General features: G+C 31.4%; 1 protein-coding gene across 1 annotated transcript in view; it reads right to left on the bottom strand.

Annotated features, from left to right (window-relative positions):
* The window catches only part of LOC139481215 (uncharacterized), a 133,303-nt gene that overhangs the window by 77,310 nt on the left and 36,116 nt on the right, over positions 1-19,877 (bottom strand). The window contains exons 26-32 of the mRNA XM_071264380.1: positions 17,788-18,017; positions 14,392-14,551; positions 9,542-9,770; positions 6,635-6,860; positions 3,284-3,484; positions 1,701-2,001; positions 385-795 (exon numbers count right to left, since the gene is read on the bottom strand). Of these exons, the coding sequence (XP_071120481.1) occupies positions 385-795; positions 1,701-2,001; positions 3,284-3,484; positions 6,635-6,860; positions 9,542-9,770; positions 14,392-14,551; positions 17,788-18,017 (1,758 nt within the window). The remainder of the gene's footprint in view (positions 1-384; positions 796-1,700; positions 2,002-3,283; positions 3,485-6,634; positions 6,861-9,541; positions 9,771-14,391; positions 14,552-17,787; positions 18,018-19,877) is intronic.

Here is a 19,877-nt window from a genome sequence, read left to right as displayed (position 1 = left end):
TTTAACAAAAACTTTAAGCTTATTCTTCTCTTAAATGTAATTTTCATGTTATATAACTTTTTGTTCAAATGGCAAGGCATGAAAAAGATGTGTAAAAAACTGATTCAATTCAGTTCAGCATTAGCTGACTTGGTAGCAGACTAAGCAGTTGACGGAGAAAAGAAAATCAATGACTGACTTGAAATTATTTTTGCTGGAAGAATTTCACATTTCATTTTCTAACAGTGTAACATATTCCTACCACACGTACATTGTGTAAGAAGTTGTTATACAAAATCCTCTTCTTGAATACAAACATATATATATTTTTTAGTGAAACTTACACTACTGAAGTAATTCATACAATGTTTCATTGGTTACAGCAAAATAATTATAGTAACATACCAGGGTTTGGTGGCGTTAGATCAATGAGAACTCCATTTGAACTTATAACGTTTTCATAATTCAACACATTCTTCATCCAAAAGTTGAAAAAATATAATGAATTGTGCTTCAGAGAAAGATCATTAAAAACAAATTGTTTTGTCATTCCGCCATTTTTTTCAAAATGTTCGAACAGTCTAGATTTTGATAATTTATATTTCTTGTTTTCAATGGCTTCCATCACTTCGCAGGTGCCATCTTTAAAGTCGTAATTAAAACTTAAACATTTAGTGACAGGAAAATCAGCACAGTATCTGGCACAGTCTCCTTCGGTTGGTGTTGACTTATCAGGGCCAGCTTTTGGTCCTATTAACCTGCCTGTTCTCATCCCTGTGAACATTCCCATAACCTTATGGTTAAAAGGGTCATTACCTGAAAAAAATTACACGTAGAGAAGAGCCTTGATGAAAACATATATACATTGTATTGACCCAACCTACCTTATATCTTTTACGCACACTTTAAAAGAAAAAAGTCACTTATAATCTGTCACGCTTGTCAAAAATGCAGCACTTATTTAAAAAAAATCTATGAAAGTGTATCCACGTGTTTATTCAAAAGAATTTTTACTTTCTTGGTACGAATATAATAAAAGGTACTTTTCATAGTCTTTAAACTGATCAATTGGTAAAATTATTTAGTCAAGCTACCATCAATTTTATGTTGTTCTTACAATAGCATGGATGAACACTGTTTGTTGAAGATAATGCGAATGCAAGACAAATCTAAAACGTATATGCTACAAATATGAGTTCAAAAATCATTTTGATTTGAAAACTTTTATCAGAATGACATTTTATATGAAATAAGTAGAAACCTTATTTCACTTAGCACTAGATAATTAAAAAAATAAACTCAAATGTTTTTGTTAGTTGAGAGGGGTTTTCTAAAAAGTAAACATGATACGAAAATCATACTACTAGTTGTGCATTCATTGTCATTTAAATAAATCAACTAAATGTATTTACCCTTTTTGCAATATTAGTACTTCAGTTATTACTATAGAAACAAAATTCAATATATAACATTTATAGAAACCATTTTTCAATAACAAGTTCACAGTAACGTTTTGTTAGTAATTATGATATTGTTATTGATCAAAGCAAGCCCAGTCGATTCAAGGCTCTAAATATCGTTTGAATATTGTTAATGTCATGTTTACATGTAATATTGCTACCTCACTGATATATACCACAAATCTCCTATATAGAACTACTATGTATGGTATCATTATTTCTGATTTTAAGTAATAATGTAAAATATTGTGTAAGCCGTACTGATGTAACCATGACGGTATTTCTGCAGAACAACATCACTCCAGCGTATAATCTGATCTCCATAGATATCTTTCCCGTATCCTACACCAACCATTCTATGGTTCAGTTCTGAATCCTCATTTATTTTAACTGCAGCCTTAAGTGCATCAGGATTACTGGAAGTTATAAATTCTTCCTGAAATCTTCCGTCAGGTAAAGTCACATCATAAGTCGGTAAATCACAGGATGCCTTTGATCTCTCACCAGCACTGTTTTCAGCAATAACAGTAAAGTGCAATGGAACACCTACTGCTGGTAACCTCTATAATGGAGATAATTTAAAGACTATCAAACTATTTGTACTTCCAACAAAGGTCATGTAACGTCATTTTTTTTTAACAATTATTATGTACTGATTTGACAAATTAAGGAAATTATCCAATAAAATTTATAGAGTTAATTTTTATGAATATAAAGAAATTTCACACTTCATTAATTTTGATGCCACAGATTATTTTTTTTTTTAAATCCAATAATATCTTATATTAGACTGAAGGTGTTTTGCACATATACTTTACTGCTGCTTTTTCTCTTCGACATGAATATTTTGTCTTGGGTTTTAGGTTTTTGTATGCAATTGATCAGCAGCAGTTGGTTGATGTGCAGTTGTTAACAGAAAAGGTATGCTGTTTGGCTTGATTATAATTTTGATGAGAAAAATTGTCCCATACAAAACTCACAAATTCTATGAATTGCAATGAGAGACTTTCAGACACTATGAAAATCAGTCATGTTTTTGTCACACAATTACACACAGGCGTCAATAAAATGACTGTATATTGAACATTTTCATAAAAGAAGTTGTATACCTTTAACTTCGGATGCATCAAATCTTTAAATCGTTGTATTTACTTTTCAACATTGACTTCGTTCCTTATTCGCTTCGGCAAGTCCATATTTTGAACCAATAGAGCTTTTCTTTTTATAAGTAATATAAATTCAACGTTGATCTTGTAAATAAGCGATATTTTCAAGTCTTAAAAATTTAAATTAATTGATATTTTTACCAAAAGTATTTAGTAGCTAAAACAACCATGAAGTTAAAATGGTAATAAAGAAGATAAAATCGTAGAATTATTAAATCATTATACGGATCAAGTATTTTAAAAAAGAAAGGGGACCTGCAACAAGGCAACGTGAACAGTAGGGAACAAAAATATATGCTTTAACTTTTATATCGCTTCGTAAGAGGAGTCCGCATTTTCTGTTGCAATAGTTCCCAATTCTAAATTTGAGGTAAACAAAGTGCCTCTCAATTCTGCAATCTGGCAAAAAACATGTTGTAACAAAACCTGATACCTTTTGGTATATCAAGAACAACATTTTCTCTTTCAGAGACAAGTCTGAAATGATTTGTTTTTATTGCCGAAGGGTAAAATATTCACAAAGAAACCCCCAAAACTAAGTTGAATTTTTCCTTGAGCAACAAACAACTGCAAAACTGCGATTTAATATCTTTTATTTCAATGCAAGACATTTTGAATATCACGAAGCGAATAAACAATCATATTTGAAATAAAAAAATGTCCCCTTTTAAACCTTACATCCTTAATAATGGTTGATGGTCCACCAAGTGGTCTTTCCTTTAATACATCACTATCTCCAGGACGTGTGCCTACATTTAAGAAGAGTGTGACATCACTTTTATCATCCTTCGCTCTTAAAGATACTTCAAAAAGAGGTTCTGTAAAATCTTGATCAGGTATCTGTCTTACTATACATCTTGCTGTTGATCTTTTTCTTCTCTGTAAATAAAATATATTGATAATAAACTGCTTTTACATTGATACTAAATGTAATGTGGAGACAATATCAAATATATTTTAAGATAATAAAGCTTTTTTTATAGTGTTATATGTCTTGACAATATCAAGCAAGAGTGTCAAATTTAAAGATTAGATTGAATTACCAATTTCAAGAGAAAGGATGAGCAGATTAATTAAAGTATACCTCTATAACTATATATTGTGATAACTGTTATCTACAAAAAATGAATAATTGATTTTATTCATTATGAAGATGACCATAATCAGGCATAATGAGGGAAATAACAACAATCAAGCAAATAAATGTTTGATATAACTAGTAATAGGTTATTTATATGTTTCAATGAATAGTTGATTGATACTCTATATGAATATATTCTACTCTAAATTAAGTCTTCATAAGTACGAAGGCTCTCTAATGAAATATAAAACCACTAATTTGGCCGGGGAATACAGAACATACAATAAGGAAAAACACACTTTAATCAAAATAGTTCCTACGCATAGCTGCAACTTTGTCAAGTAGATTTTTGTTAGTAATTGTTGGTATCAAATAAAAGTAAATGACTTTGGATCGCTGCCGAACTCTTGTTAAAATTTGCTTTAAAAAAAAATAACAATATGAGACTGGATGGCATGTTTTCTGTGTTTCTAAGTGAAATGTCTGTGTTGGACTACACCACTATCGCGCTCTAATATACACAGCCTTGGTGGTCTCGTGCTATCGTGTTAGCATAGTTTGACGGAGGTCGTGGGTCAAACCAAAGACTTTGATATTTGTGTTTGTTGCTTATCCACGAAGCACGTGACATCAAGGAGTAGTTGGCTCGGAGTCTTATTAATGGATATGCGGGTAGGATGAAAAGTCATCGTCTGAACTGCTACCTTGCGAACTAGCACGATAACAATCTGGCTCAACATGCCAGTCTAGTACAAAGCATGGACAATATTCATATAACATCAACATTTTCCCGTCCTAAATGTGCATCTTAATTTGTCCTTTGATGTTAAGCAGCCATTCATCATTATCACCAACTTGCACAGCAATAAGGGGTATAGTGTTTTTTTTCCATACAAGTGTGTCTATGGAAAGTGCTGCTTAAATTATTATTTAGGACTAAAATATATTTTTTTCATATTTTGGGCATCAATTCTTTGTATGTATTTATCTTTTGTATTGAAAATCCGCATCTTTTTTCAATTTTTATCAATAACTCTGTTAGCGTTTATATTTTTATATATCTCTTTCATATCTGTGTGTTCTTAATATAATCAGATTATCAATTTACATTCATACATTTTATACTTCCAAGTTCTAAAAATAGTGTATCTTTGACAGTGAACAATATCAGCCAGGTTTGTTATTATTTGTTATGTATCAATAAGTTTTTTGCATTTTGATGCATCAAATAGGAACTTATTTTATTATTTGTCCATGTTCCAGGGACTCGCGTGTTAGTATGCACCAGAGTTTATTATTAGTAGTTCGAGGCACCCGGCAGAGACAGCCACTCAACTGTCATTGTCATTTGTATTTGTCCATAGTATGTGTTATTTGTGCTGTCAAGGCTCAACACAGTTCAAGTTACAGGAAGCCAGGGGTCGAAATTAAGCTTTTTGTGTACTGGCCAGCCGGACCAGTTGACTGAAACTCTACTGGTCCGGCTCCAAATCTACTAGTCCTGCACAAATGAAATTCATTTGACAAACACCAAATTAAGAGAGAGATTTTACGTTTTTTTCATGATTTTCCCTTCCTTTGTTTCCTCTCCTTTATTCTCGTAGTTTTTTTAGTGCTGTTCTGATTGTTCATTAGCAAGTACGTATACAGAGTCTAACTTAAAATTTGAAGATCTCGTTACAAAAATACATTTCTTATCTAGGTCTGTCACTGCAAATTGTCCACATGATATACATAATACAATACATTACATTGCAATCAACTATATAATTAAACCATTCGCGTTTTTTTACCGATGATTTTTGATTTTTACGTTCTTTTTATCAATTTCATAAACTTTATTCAGATCTTCCATTTGAATGTCACTTATTTTCTTATTTTTTTGTCCGTCGATTTGACTCATTCCAAAAATTTCCACATTTTGTGTTGTTGTGAAGTACGCTCGATATTAATAAAAACTCAATCAATTGTAATACTTAGTACCTCCAGTACCGTGTAATTGATTTCGCAGGTAAATTGTTTTGTAAAAAAACCGAAATATCGATTCAATCAGGGATTTTATCGACAAATTTCTACTGGTCCGGCGGACCACCAGGTGACAAAATATACTGGTCCGACTCAAATTCTACTGGTCCCGGACCACCGGACCAGCGCTAATTTCGACCCCTGCAGGAAGCCAACAAATCTGTCGCTTGCTACACTTATTATCCCGGTGACAAAACGATGTCAAATGATATAATTGTCATGTTTTGGTGGTAACTTGTATTGTTAATCAGTTCTACTGTTTATACATTATACATATCAATAGAAGCTGTTGTAGACAAAGACATATGTTGTGCGATGTTTGTTTAATTTTACCCTACGTTTAGTTAGAATGATCTGGCTTATTTCAATGGAAAACAATTATACACTAAGCTAATAAAACATTATCAGAGCTTATACTTTGTATTTGTCACCGCTTTTTGCTGATATTTTATATAAATCAAATTAATCTTATGCATTTTATCCTTATTTTCTATTTTAGCAATGACGATCATTTCAGTAGATTGGCATTAATAAAAAGACTAGATATCCTGAACAAGGGAGAAAACACTGGCATACAACAACAATATGTAAGGCAAGATATGGCATTAGTTCACATGCTCATAGAGGGCAAGGTGACAAATAGTTCTTAATAAATAGATATAAATGAGTTCATTCATTCCAAAACATGGTTATAATAATTCAAAAATGGATATCAGTAACTCTTCCCAATTTCATTGTCAGCCCTCCACAGAGTATTCATATTTTAACTTACTGAGAAATCAAATAAAAAATAATGTGTACTGGTGTAAAGATGTATAAGACGGAATGGACATTTGTTAAGATTAAGAAACTTACGCAGTTGAGTAAAATGTGACTAAAAAAGATTGCATGATTGTTGAAAATAATACATAAGAAATATTTACTTTAAAAGGCTCGTCCACAAAACTAGATATTTCTGGTGGTGAATTATCTTTTTCTTTTGCTATTGTTTCTACAATTTTAGTTCTGATAGTTGGTGCGGTGTAACTCCATAATACATCTTTATACAATGTCTTTTTGGCTACTTCTTTCCCAGCTATTGATAGTTCTATTGTAACCAAAGCAGAAAACTCTATCTTGATTGGAATCAGATCAAGATACATAGATATTCTGAAATAATAACAATAAAAACATACCCAATACAGAATAGAACAATATGAGTTGCCTGCAATTTCTTTATTGTGATTATCAATATTACTGGTCTCGCAATGTTTTTACCCCTCGGCAAGTTGCAGATAATTCGTCATTTCGAAAGCAACGTTATTTTACCGACGAATTTATATCATTTATGGTGTTTTAAACTGACATCGTTCAAACAGATCCGTTAAAGTAAGTACAAATACTCCAATGCTGGAAGTATAAATTATATATCTTAAACTAAATAAACATAATTAAAATACTAATGTATTGTAAATTTATAAAATATTTACAGTACCAATGTGAAAACAGCAGATTCGCAATTTGCCAAAATATATCACTTTAGTGATGCGCAAGACAAAATATTGCATAAACCAGTTAAATTAAAACAAATAATGACCAAATAAAACATAAAAGTTATAGTCAAATCCGGGCATGGTATCAAAATACGTCATTTGAGATAATTTCCAAAATGTTGAAGCAAAAATTCAAATAACACAATGTCCGTAGCAAAAGTACTGTATACTAGGCTGGTGATATCCTTGGAAACAAACAGTTTTCAAACATAGTTATTAACACAGTGGTTGCTATATATATGTAGGACTCTAAAGTGCGATGGGGACGCTAAAGTACGATGGTCACGCTAAAGTGCGATGGTCTACGCTAAAGCACGATTCCTCCATACGCTAAAGTGCGATGGTCCGCGAAAGTATAGACGAGAGAATTGTACTTAGATTATGACGTTAACAGTCGTTTATACAAACCAAAAATGTATATGCCGGAACATAAATTAAGAACATTTGATTCACAACTTTTAATGTCAATGTTTTAATTTCCGACCTAACCGTGCTTCGTCGGCTGAAGCAACTGTGTTGATTTATTTCGGATGCTGGATGAAGGACTTGGGTCCTGCAGTCGACCGTTTTACTTTTTAGATGCTAAATAGGTTGAAAATAGTATACGCATATAGGTATCGTAGAGCCTGCTTCTATTGGCAGCGAACGGATGCACTGAAATTATTGTTTACAATTCAGTTTACATTGCGGTCCCCTTAAAAATATTTTCGATTTTATTAAAAAGTAACGTCAGTAAAATAAAGGTTCATGTTTTTCAGCGTAAATTATAAATTGTCGGCTAAAACATAGTTTGTACAGTGGAGGAAAATATAACATGTCTTTTTTACGGAAAAGAGAAAGCTTGACGAATATTGACTTTTTCTCGCATTTAAGAATAAAACACCTTGTACAAATAAATGTTACTTAATGTATTCCGACAATGTGGTCGGTCTTCAAAATAAATTTTAGAAACTATCACTTAAGCTTACCGATAAATCATAAAGCCTATTATATATGTTATACCCTAGCATTCTAGCTTTTGCAAATAGACCAGGGTTTTTTTAAATCCATGTATTAAACCGTCGACCTTATCATATTGGTCCATCGCACTTTAGCGTGATATACCATCGTACTTTAGCAAACAAACAATCATCGCACTTTAGCGTGAGACAACATCGTACTTTAGCGTAGACCATCGCACTTTAGCGTGACCATCGCACTTTAGAGTACCATCGCACTTTAGAGTCCTACATATATATATAGTTATAACATCTACGGTACAAATTAAGCTGCACAACATGCACAAGATGTGTGTTTTCGACAAAACATGTATTTATATTAATGATTCAAGATAATTATTCCAAAATTAAAAGCTTAAAAACAAGAATGTGTTCCCAGTACACGGATGCCCCATCCAAACTATCATTTTCGATGTTCAGTGGACCGTGAAAACGGGGGGGGGATCTCTAATTTGGCATTAAAATAAGAAAGATCATATCATAGGGAACAAGTGTACTAAGGTTCAAGTTGATTGGACTTCAACTTCATCAAAAACTACCTCGACCAAAAACCTTTAACCTGAAGCGGGACAGACGAACGAACGAACGGACGAACGGACGAACGGACGCACAGACCAGAAAACATAATGCCCATTAATGGGGCATAAAAACATTTGAAGAACTAGTAAGACAAAAAGTAGAGACAGTATAGTCAAAGCGACACAAGGAATCATAACTTTGCAAGAAGGAGATATATTTCTTTATTTTGAATAAGTTTTTAACAGTAAGTTATGTAATACCAATATCCGATGTATTAGCAACTTCGTTTTAAGCAGATAAGAAAATATACTGGTCATGTAAAAAACCATTATGACAAAAATTATAATAAAATACATGACTATAAATATCTCTTTTCCATATAATTTGTTTTCTGTTTCCCTCTATTATAGTTTTCCCTAAAATTGAAAAAAAGAGTTAAAACCAAAACATGTACAATTTAAGGGCAATACCTCCTTTGTTATTATTAATAATTTATTCGTTATTTATAAATTTCCTAAATTTAACAAGTCAATTTGTGAAAGAGTTCTAAATTTGGAAGTCAAAACAGAGATTTTTAAAAATTCCTATTTCGATTTAGGGATTTTACACTTGAAATTATAAACATTTACAAAATCACTAATTTTAAGAATTCACTGCATGTTCCATTTAATCATAATCTATTCTTATATTCAAGAAAATATATGGATATTTTCTGTTTTAATTCCAATTGGTATAAGGTTTCACTTAACTGTTCATTTAATGCAATCACACTTATACTTACCCAACATCAATGGGAAACTTATTAAATGAAATTTCAGCTCTGGTTGGAAAACGCAATTCCATTATCATTCCTCTTACTTGTAATTGACCACATATGACTAAAAGACAAAGGCCAACCTCTCCAGAAACTGTTAAGCCAGCATATGGCTCAACCTCAGTAAAGACAGTCATACTGAAAATCTTGGCACCAACAACGAAATTGACACCCCAGTATGCACCTGCACTAAATTCTGTAATCAATAAACATGTTTTTTAGAGCACGTATTACAGTCGATGATATGCAATCAACATGCAGTCTACAGAAATATTTACCATGATCAACATCCTTTTATACAGTAGAATAATAACCTCTGTCTAATCACATGGGGTTTGGTCAGTTAATTAACGATTAAATACCCTATCTCTGTAGTTTCTTTACATGACATACGTACTCACTGCAAAGACATATATGTCTTATATCCTGATTATCAACTGTATACGCGGTAGGCAAATCAAGCCTTAAAATGATTAAATTTACTTAAAAAACGGACGGACAGACTGATCACTATAGGCTGACCCTGCACTAGGCGATGCCTTAGCTATTACAGTATTGATTTAAGATTAACAACATAGGCAACAATAAATAATCAGAAAGATAGATAGTATAACTGGACCAATATGAAAAAAACCCAAATAATTCATATTCAGGATATAATAGTTTACCTTCAAACTGTTTCTGTTTTCATACAGGTATATTGATTAAATCAGAACATGCATGAATGTGTACAGTTACTAAAATGACATTCAAACTGAACACTGGACAAGTTCATATTTTGTTTGTTAATGAAACTAATCGTAGGAATTGACACCTCTTATATTTTTACATTTTCCACATATACAGTAGATTTTTGTTAATTAATATTGTGCAGAAAAAAATAGCATGTGTGAGAATAAGACGTTTTATTTCATTGAACACGTCATTTTTCAAAAAGGAATCTCGATTTTTTTTTCAAACTGCTTCGCCAGGTAAAATTATTGTTTATCTTATCAAAAAAGGAAAACCGTTTTTTAGTCACAATAGACTGTTATATTTACAACTTAATCCAAACTAAGGTAGTCAGTAAATAAAGTCAAAATATGTCGATCTGTCTATATTTGGACATCAAAATTCCATATGGTCAATCGAATAATCTCCAAAAATCGTTTTAGACAATATAGAGGTGAATAGTATGACAAACAGAAAACGATCAAAATATAACATTTTTGTCTTTTTTGTAGAAATTCAAAATCCTGTATACTTGAATCAAACATGTAAACAATTGGGAGATTTGGTATGATTGCCATTGAGACAACTATCGACCACATTTCACATAAGTGGATGAGAGATATCAAGTGTAAACATTTTGCTTTCAACAAAGAGAAAAGTCCATACCACATAAAAAATATAAAAGTATTGAATTAAGAAATTAAGAAAAAACTTACATCCTTATGTATAACACAATAATTTACCGAACACAAACATAAGAATCACGAACCAACGACAACCTTCCCTGTAACTATGTTTTTGTTTATGAGAAGGAAGATCATTCGTTCATTCATTAATTCGCAACCATTGAACTACAGGATCCCCACTTTCGACAGGCATGTGTAATGGGTCGGGTTAAAAATGCATTCTTACCCTCCCCATCCTTGGATTGTTACAGCACAACATATGAGAAAATTTTAATCATCAGTTGAAAAAAAGGGCTTAACTAATCATATCGCTACCGACCAGAAAAATAAGAAACCCAGACCGAATGGACGTGATAGCAAATTTATACACTCCCACAACAACAAAGACCTAAAGCGCTGGTCTTGAGAGCACAAACAGCTACTGACAACTACTTTACAATAAAAAAAAATGTAGTACGAATACCTATGAGACAAATAAACAAATACCATAAATAGCAAATACCAGTTATTTCTAGTGTATATTTATCTATGTTCATACGAAAAAAAGGGCTTAGATATTGGAAATTAATAGGAAATAAACATTTTAAAATTGATTAATTATTTAAAAAAAGGAAGATGGCTAAACAAAATTCAGTTTCCAAGAACGTATATGGGCTTATACCGATGTATCATTTAACCTGTAGATAGTGAATAAAAACGGTAGTCTGTATTGCGAAATTTAAAATGGTCACAGTACATAGATCTTTCAAGGAGTTAACTATTCTGGTGATATTTATCTCTAACCAGTCGAAAAGAGGGAAGAGCTTGGTTTAAATAATGAAATTCTCATGAAATTTTCCAAAAATGTTTGACTCACTTCGCATCAAAAAAAGACTCATAAATTTGAAATTAATAGGAAACATACATTTACAAATTTTGTAAACTATAGGCTCCAAGGACCCTGTGTTGCTCACTTGATATTTTTATTTACAGTTGATGCATGAAATAATGCAACCGTTATACTTTTGCTTTACTTTCAGAGATATATGTCAAAATCTGCATTTTACCCCTATGTACAATTCTTATCCATGTCTGCAATGCTGTTGGCAGGCACGGTCATCTGACACATGTCTTAAAACTTTATATCCTTATGTTGATTGTGGCCAAGTTTGGTTAAATTTGTCTCACTTGTTTGAGGAGAAGACTTTAGTAAAATATTACAAAAAATTGAGAAAAATTGTTACATTTGACTTTAAAAGACAATAACTCCTTATGGGGTCAATTGACCATTTTGGTCATATTAAATTATTTGTAGATCTTATTTTACTGAATATAATTACCATTTACAGTTTATATCTAACTATGATAATAATTTTTAAAGCATTATAACCAAAAACTGCAAAATTTCCTTAAAATTACAAATATAGGGTAGCCACCCAACAACGGATTGCCTGATTCCTCTGAAAACTTCAAGACGGATAGATCTTTACTTGATAAACATGTTTACTCCTTGTAAAACTTGCTGTAAATGCTTTAGTTATAGCGATATAAGCCAAAAACTGCTTTTTAACCTCTCTGTTCTATTTTTAGTCATGTCGGTCATGTTGGTCGGCAAACGGGGTCATTGGACATATTTTCTCAAACCAGATTCCCTAATAATGATTGTGACCAAGTTTGGTCAAATTTGTCACAGTAGTTTCAGAGGACAAGATTTTTGTAAGATTACAAAAAATTGTTAAAAATTCTACATTAAGGGACAATAACTACTTAAGGGCCAATGGACCATTTTAGTCATGTTACTGACTTGTAGATTTTTGTAGATTTTACTTTGCTGAACATTATTGCTGGTTAAAGTTTATTATCTTTAATAGTATTCAAGATGATAAACCAAAACTGCCAAATTTCCTTTAAATTACCAATTCAAGGACAGTAACTCAACAACCATTGGTCCGATTTGTCTGAAAATTAGATAGATCTTGACCTGATTAACATTTTTTTAAACCAGTCAGATTTCCTCTAAATGCTTTGGTTTCAGAGATTTAAGCCAAAGTCTACACAATTTACCCCTATAGTCTATTTTTAGCCAGGGCGGCCATCTTGGTTAGTTGCCCTGTTCATCAGACACGTCTTATAAACTAGATACCCTAATGATGATTGTGGCCAAGTTTGGTTAAATTTGGTCCAGTAGTTTCAAAGGAGAAGATTTGTGTAAAAGTTAACGGACAACGGGCGCAGGAAAACGACGACGGATGCAAAGTGATTAGAAAAGCTCACTTGGTCCATAGATTTAGAAAAAAAACTACATTTCAATGAAATCTGATTCTGAGATAGAAAGGGGTTCCTAATCTGAGAAAAAAATAGATATAATCTGGCCGTCGTTATGTTAGAAATGAAATATGTGACCTCATCAAATTTGAGTTGCAAACGTCATTTGGTCTCTGATGGACAGTTATCTTATTTGTAAACAAGTACCGCATCTCTTTATTTTATGATAATCTTATTAAAAATCATTCGTAAGTTCAAATTTTAAGACTGTCTTCTTGTCAATACATTCGTTTTTTTTTGCAATTGAAACCTTTATATGACTGGACCATTTATAGTTTGCTATACGGTATTGGTTTTGCTCATTGTTGAATGATGTGTAGTCACATTTAGTTACTAACAATTGCATCATTTGGTCAACGGCTGATGGTTGTCTCATTGAAATTCACACTAAATCTCCTTATTTCTGTTATTTTACAACACTACAATATTACCAACCAATGTCAAATTTCAGAACTCTGTAATACGGTACAAGCATTCAAATTCTGATGTTTTCTTTGATTCAGCTGTCAACTCTACATGGAAGACACTATCTCGTGAAATTTGCAATAAGCCTTCATTGTACCTACTTTTATATTGTTTTTAATGACCCTTTTTTACTTTGGAGCTTCTATTTCGAATAAATGATTTTTTTATGTAACCCTTTTAAAATGTCAACAATTTGTTTCTTAGAAGCATTTATTCTGGTTTAAAGTTTAATTGTAACACACGTTTATAGTCGGGACTCAAACAAGAATTTGTTTTGACATGCCTTGGTGTAAATAGTTATCAAAGGTACCAGGATGACAATTTAATACACCAGACTCGCGTTTCGTCTACATTAGACTCATCAGTGACACTCAGATCAATATAGTTATACAAGTACAAAGGTGAAGAGCATTGAGGACCACAAATTCCCAAAAGTTGTGCCAAACACAGCTAAGGTAATATATTCCTGTGATAAGAAAATCCGTAGTTTTTCGAAAAAAAAGCAGGGTAAAGAATAGAGTAAATAAAAATACACGAATAACTTAATACAGCAGTATGAAACTTAGATCAGTTTAAAATGAAATTCAGTGTTTTTAGGATTTGGTGTAGACATTTTTCACTGCAACTAATGTATAAATTATAACAGCTTACTTAAATTCAATGATATAAATCCACCAAGTTGAAACTGCTCACTTAAATCAAAAAATTTAACATTCTGTCTTGGTTGTGAAAAGTCTCCATCCAGAGTAAAGTCAAAAGATTCAAACTCTTTTCCATCTCCTCCTAGAATTTTTTCAATAAGTTCAGCCAGCTGAAATTATAAATACCAAACATGTGTAAAGTTAACATAGACATTTAATGAAACGAACACACGAATGTGGACAGTAACTTGGAAATCAGGGTTAGTGTAATGAAGACCAAACCAACTTCTGTCTTGATAGAGGTCTCCTATAGACACTTGAGAGAATTTGTCGTTTCAGATAATCTAGTAACCTTTTAAATGATGAACGCCTACAGTAAAAAAATATAACGAAACGGCTGAGTTTCCATAGTTTTGGACCTTTTTTCTTCTACAAATCATAACACTTTAGCTATACGCTATTGATAATACTTCCACAAATGCATTAGATTCACACAGATGAAACACAGATTTCTATTTACATATTTACGATTTTAAGCGTTTATCAAAGAAAGTCATAAACCTCATTTACTTACGCCAAACATATTTCCTTTTTTTGATTGGACAATTAGAAGTGCTCAATAATTATTTTAAAATAGAAATATATTTAAATTCTTCTACATCAACTTAGAATTGAAGATTGAAAAATAAACTGTATTTCAACATTTGTTTCAATGAATTACAGAGATTTCCAAGTGAAATAAAAACAAATAATTTATCATCATACGACAATCGGTTTTGTCAATACGTTGACAATGACGTTGCATTTAATCAAATTGTGAATGCATAGAAAAAGATATAGTTCCTTACCTTTTCTACTTGAATTTCATAAAAATGTCCATTGTCAAAGAAAATCAAAGAATAGCTAATTAAAGAATTTTGATATTGAAAAGTATTCAATTTCTCGCATTCGTGAATTAATGTTTTGTTATGTCACTGGTTGAATATTGTTCTTTATTTGAGTTTCTATAAATATCGTTAAAGTTCGAACTATAGTAAAATCGTTTTTATTGTAGATCATTTCATGTCTTTGAATAGTTATATAAATTGAGAAAAGAATAAATGATTTTTTTGTTATTCTATCGAAAATGCAAATTAAAACAATGCATCTACTTAAGTTTTTTTCTCTCTTTTTCTTCAAAGAAAAAACAAATATCAAAATGTACTCAACATAACAATATTTGAAACACTTGAAATGCTTTAACTTCAAATTACCTGATTAATTATCAACTTATGAAAAAACCTCAGAATGCACAGCACTTTTTCTATTTGATAATTTCTGCGTCAAAAAAGAAAAAGCCACTGTTTATTTTTCTTATTTTCACGTCGGAGCATGATAGATTTTTCCAGTTAAGCGAAATTTATCAGGAAAAATATTTCTTAAAAATTCTTCAAAAAAATTAAATTCGAACGTTTTTACAACTATAGGCTTTCAAGAGCACCAGTGGCTAACAGGATTCAACTTTGGTTAGGGAAATCATGTTAAAATATATTAAAATCATAACTGATACTCCGATAATGATTGAGGCCAAATTTGATTGAATATTGGCCTCGAAATGTAATCAAAAGCAGAAGACTTTTAATAATAACATTAAAGAAAATATCGATACATTCTTTGAAATTGTAAAATGACATTAATTGGACACTAAAACCAACAATATTTTTGGAGTTAATAGTATATTTAAATATATTATATATGGTGTAGCCTTCTACTGTTTTCATTGGATATAACAATCACGTGTTTCAAAGTTTATTTTACGTATCTGACGCCTTGTTTCTATTTTTACGTATATTGGTGGTCAATATGAAAATGTTACTAAATTTAGATTTATGACGTCAACCACGGCGGAAGCGCCACATCAGAAAACAATATTTGCATGTGTATCAAGGGATTTCAAGAATTCTATGTTAAATGCAGACGATAAAAAAACAAGAATGCTTAATGCAATAAGTTTAAAAAAAAATAAATGATATATTCAATAACATGTTTAAATTCTTGCAAAATACAATTAAAAAATACACAGAAAGAGTATTGAACGTCATTTTCCTAATACAATATTTACATATGTAATATATAGAAATTAAGGACAGTCCGGCAATACGTTATATATAAACCTGTTATATTATATCGAAACTCGGACTTCGTCCTCGGTCAATATAATCTAAATAGGTCCATTCATAACGTATTGACCTCGTCAAATGTCCATAATTGTTAAATATAAATATATAAGTATTGAGATAATTTTTTCTAAATGAGAAATAGTTGCAAACATTTTCCAAACAGGACTTGTATTTTGCTGGAAATCTTTAAATGATTTTTGAAAAACCTTCTATAAAAGTTTGGGCAGGGCACTGTTGGGCATCATACAATATAAGTATGGTGTCAGCTTATTGGCTAAGTTAATTTCCATTGGCTTTACTGTTAAAGATCTAAAAATTTAAAAAAATACTTTACAGGTTAATTACTCATTACGGGATCAATCAATCATTTTGGCCATATTACCTTTCACTTTTCTTAAAGAAATATGTGCAAAATGACCATTCTCTTTTAAGTAGTGTTTTGGTTTGTTTTCATATTATCGTACTTTGAATTTTAAAATTTTACGGGCGCCTTCACGAGTTGGTTGACCGTTATGGAATTACCGTTTCACAGATTATATCGGATGTGTTCCTTATGTCTGAGCTCGAATTCCCTTCCCTTTTCACGAATGTGACCTACTGAATTAGACTATTTACCGGAATTGTAATAACAGGAGCAACACAACGGGTGCCACGTTCAGGTGGATCAGGATATGCTTACCCTTCCGAAGCACCTTAAATCATCCCCAGTGTTTGGTTTGGTTCGTGTTGCTTAGTCTTTAGTTTTCTATGATGTGTCTTGTGTACTATTATTTGGCTGTTTGTCTTTTTCTTTTTTTAGCAATGACGCTGTCAGTTTATTTTCGATCTATATTAGTTTGCCTGTCCCTTTGGTATCTCTCGCCCATCTTCAAAAGATTTATGACTAAACAGGCAAAAATAAGGGTAAATAAACCTCAACTAATTCTCTCTATTATTATATTCAAGATAATAACAAAAAACTGCTGAATCTCCATGAAAATGCCAGTCGAGATAAAACGTACAGCTAAATACAAATCAATTTTTCTAAATTACCCACAAATATGTGGGATAAATTTACACTGACGTATCATGTTATCATTTAATTTCGTTTGTTTTTGTTCTAGTTTAAAAATAAAATATCGCAATTACTTTGGATCGATAAACTCTTATAGTTGCACATTAGAAACACATTGATTTAACAGTGCCCTGTTTTCATAATGCATCTTTCATCAGTCTAAAATAATTAAATAAAAACTTAACATATTTACCAAAGCCTTTGCTAAATCTTTAATTTCCTTCGTCAGTCTCTGAATTTCTACAGGATCAACATTTTTCATATCTAACATACTCTCAAGGTCAGAAATGGTCATAACTGCTAGTTTATTTCCTAAAACCTTGATTCCATTATTAGTTAACCCTTTGCCAACCGTAAATAATTGATTTGTACGATAGCTCTGTCGTCTTCTCCTTCCACCTATCATCCTTGTAATTGATTGCTCTGTATACAAATGAAAAGTCATCGTAATGTGAAAAAAATCTTAAATCATTATGCTTTTTTTCCCCTATATTTTGTTTCAGCAAAGGGAATTCTACATCTGTCTTTAATCTTAGAAAATTATATCTCTTAAGTTTTTTGGTCATTTTGTTGCTTTCTCTATCATTCTATGGTGAGAAAACAACATCAAATTATATTCCTAAGACTATATTTTATATACAGCATTGAATAAAAAAACTCATGTATTGACTAGCTCGGCATTAGATAAAACGTTCTCTCGTTTCATATGACGCTATTTCAAATAAAAACTAGAGGCTCTAAAGAGCCTGTGTCGCTCACCTTGGTCTTGTGCATATTTAACAATGGACACGGATAAATTCATGACATAATTGTGTTTTGGTGATAGTGAAGTGTTTGTAGATCTTACTTTACTGAACATTCTTGTTGCTACAATTATCTCTATCTATAATGAACTTGGCCCAGTAATTACAGTGGAAAATATTTTCTAAAAATTTACAAAAATTTATGAAAAATGTTAAAAATAAACTATTAAGGGGTCAATTAACTATTTTGGTCATGTAAACTTATTTGTAGATCTTATTTTGCTGAACGTTCTTGCTATATACAGTTTATCTGTATCTATAATAATATTCAAGATAATAACAAAAAACGGCAAAATTTCCTTAAAATTACCAATGCAGGACAGTAACCTAACAACAGATTGTCCGATCCATGTGAAAACATCAGGGCAGATATATCTTGACCTGATAAACAATTAAACCCTGTCAGATTTTTTCTTAATGCTTCGGTTTTTGAGTTATAAGCCAAAAACTGCATTTTACCCGTATGTTCTATTTTTAGCCGTGGCAGCCATTTTGGTTGATTGGCCAGGTCACGCATCACATTTTAAAAAAAAAGTTACCCCAATGATGATTGTGGCCAAGTTTAGTATAATTTTGCCCAGTAGTTTCAGAGAAGAAGATTTTTGTAAAAGATTACTAAGATTTACGAAAAAATGGTTAAAAATTGACTATAAGGGGCAATAACTCCTTCAGGGGTCAACTGACCATTTTGGTCATGCTGACTTATTTGTAAATCTTACTTTGCTGAACACTATTGCTGTTTACAGTTTATCTCTATCTATAATAATATTCAAGATAATAACCAAAAACAGCAAAATTTCCTTAAAATTATCACTTCAGGGTCAGCAACCTAACAACAGGTTGTCCGATTCATCTGAACATTTCAGGACAGATAGATCTTGACCTGATAAACACTTTTACCGCTGTCAGATTTGCTCTAAATGCTTTGGTTTTTGAAAGCCAAAAACTGCATTTTACCCCTATGTTCTATTTTTAGCCATGGCGGCCATCTTGAACTCCTATAGATAAATTTCAATTTTTGTTGTATTTGTTCATATTACCCGATTAAAATTTTTGGTGTTTCTCCCTATCTATGAAAATGAATTAGATAAAAGTAAAATAGTGTACAAAACTTGTAATGAAAATAAAACGAACTGCTAATTTTGCTTATAGTCAAATATTTTTTACTTGCAGTATTTGTAGATCTTGTGTTGCTGATCATTTAAGCTCCCTTCAAATTCTTTCTTTCCGATTATAGATTTCAAGAATTTAGCCAAAAACATTATTATTATTATTTATTATTTAATCTCCCTTCAAATTCTTTCTCTCCGATTATAGATTTCAAGAATTTAGCCAAAAACATTATTATTATTATTTATTATTTACAATATTTATTTAACGCATTATCTAATTAAAATTACTCTAAGCGCTAAACATAAAACAATCAATGCAGTTAAAAGAGGTGTTAGACATTAAAAAAATAAATTCAATAAGAAAGAAA

Source organism: Mytilus edulis, chromosome 7, assembly GCF_963676685.1.
Source record: "Mytilus edulis chromosome 7, xbMytEdul2.2, whole genome shotgun sequence".
Classification (NCBI taxonomy): Eukaryota; Metazoa; Mollusca; class Bivalvia; order Mytilida; family Mytilidae; genus Mytilus; species Mytilus edulis.
Note: the sequence above shows the minus strand (reverse complement) of the source record. Positions and strands in the feature narration are given on the sequence as shown.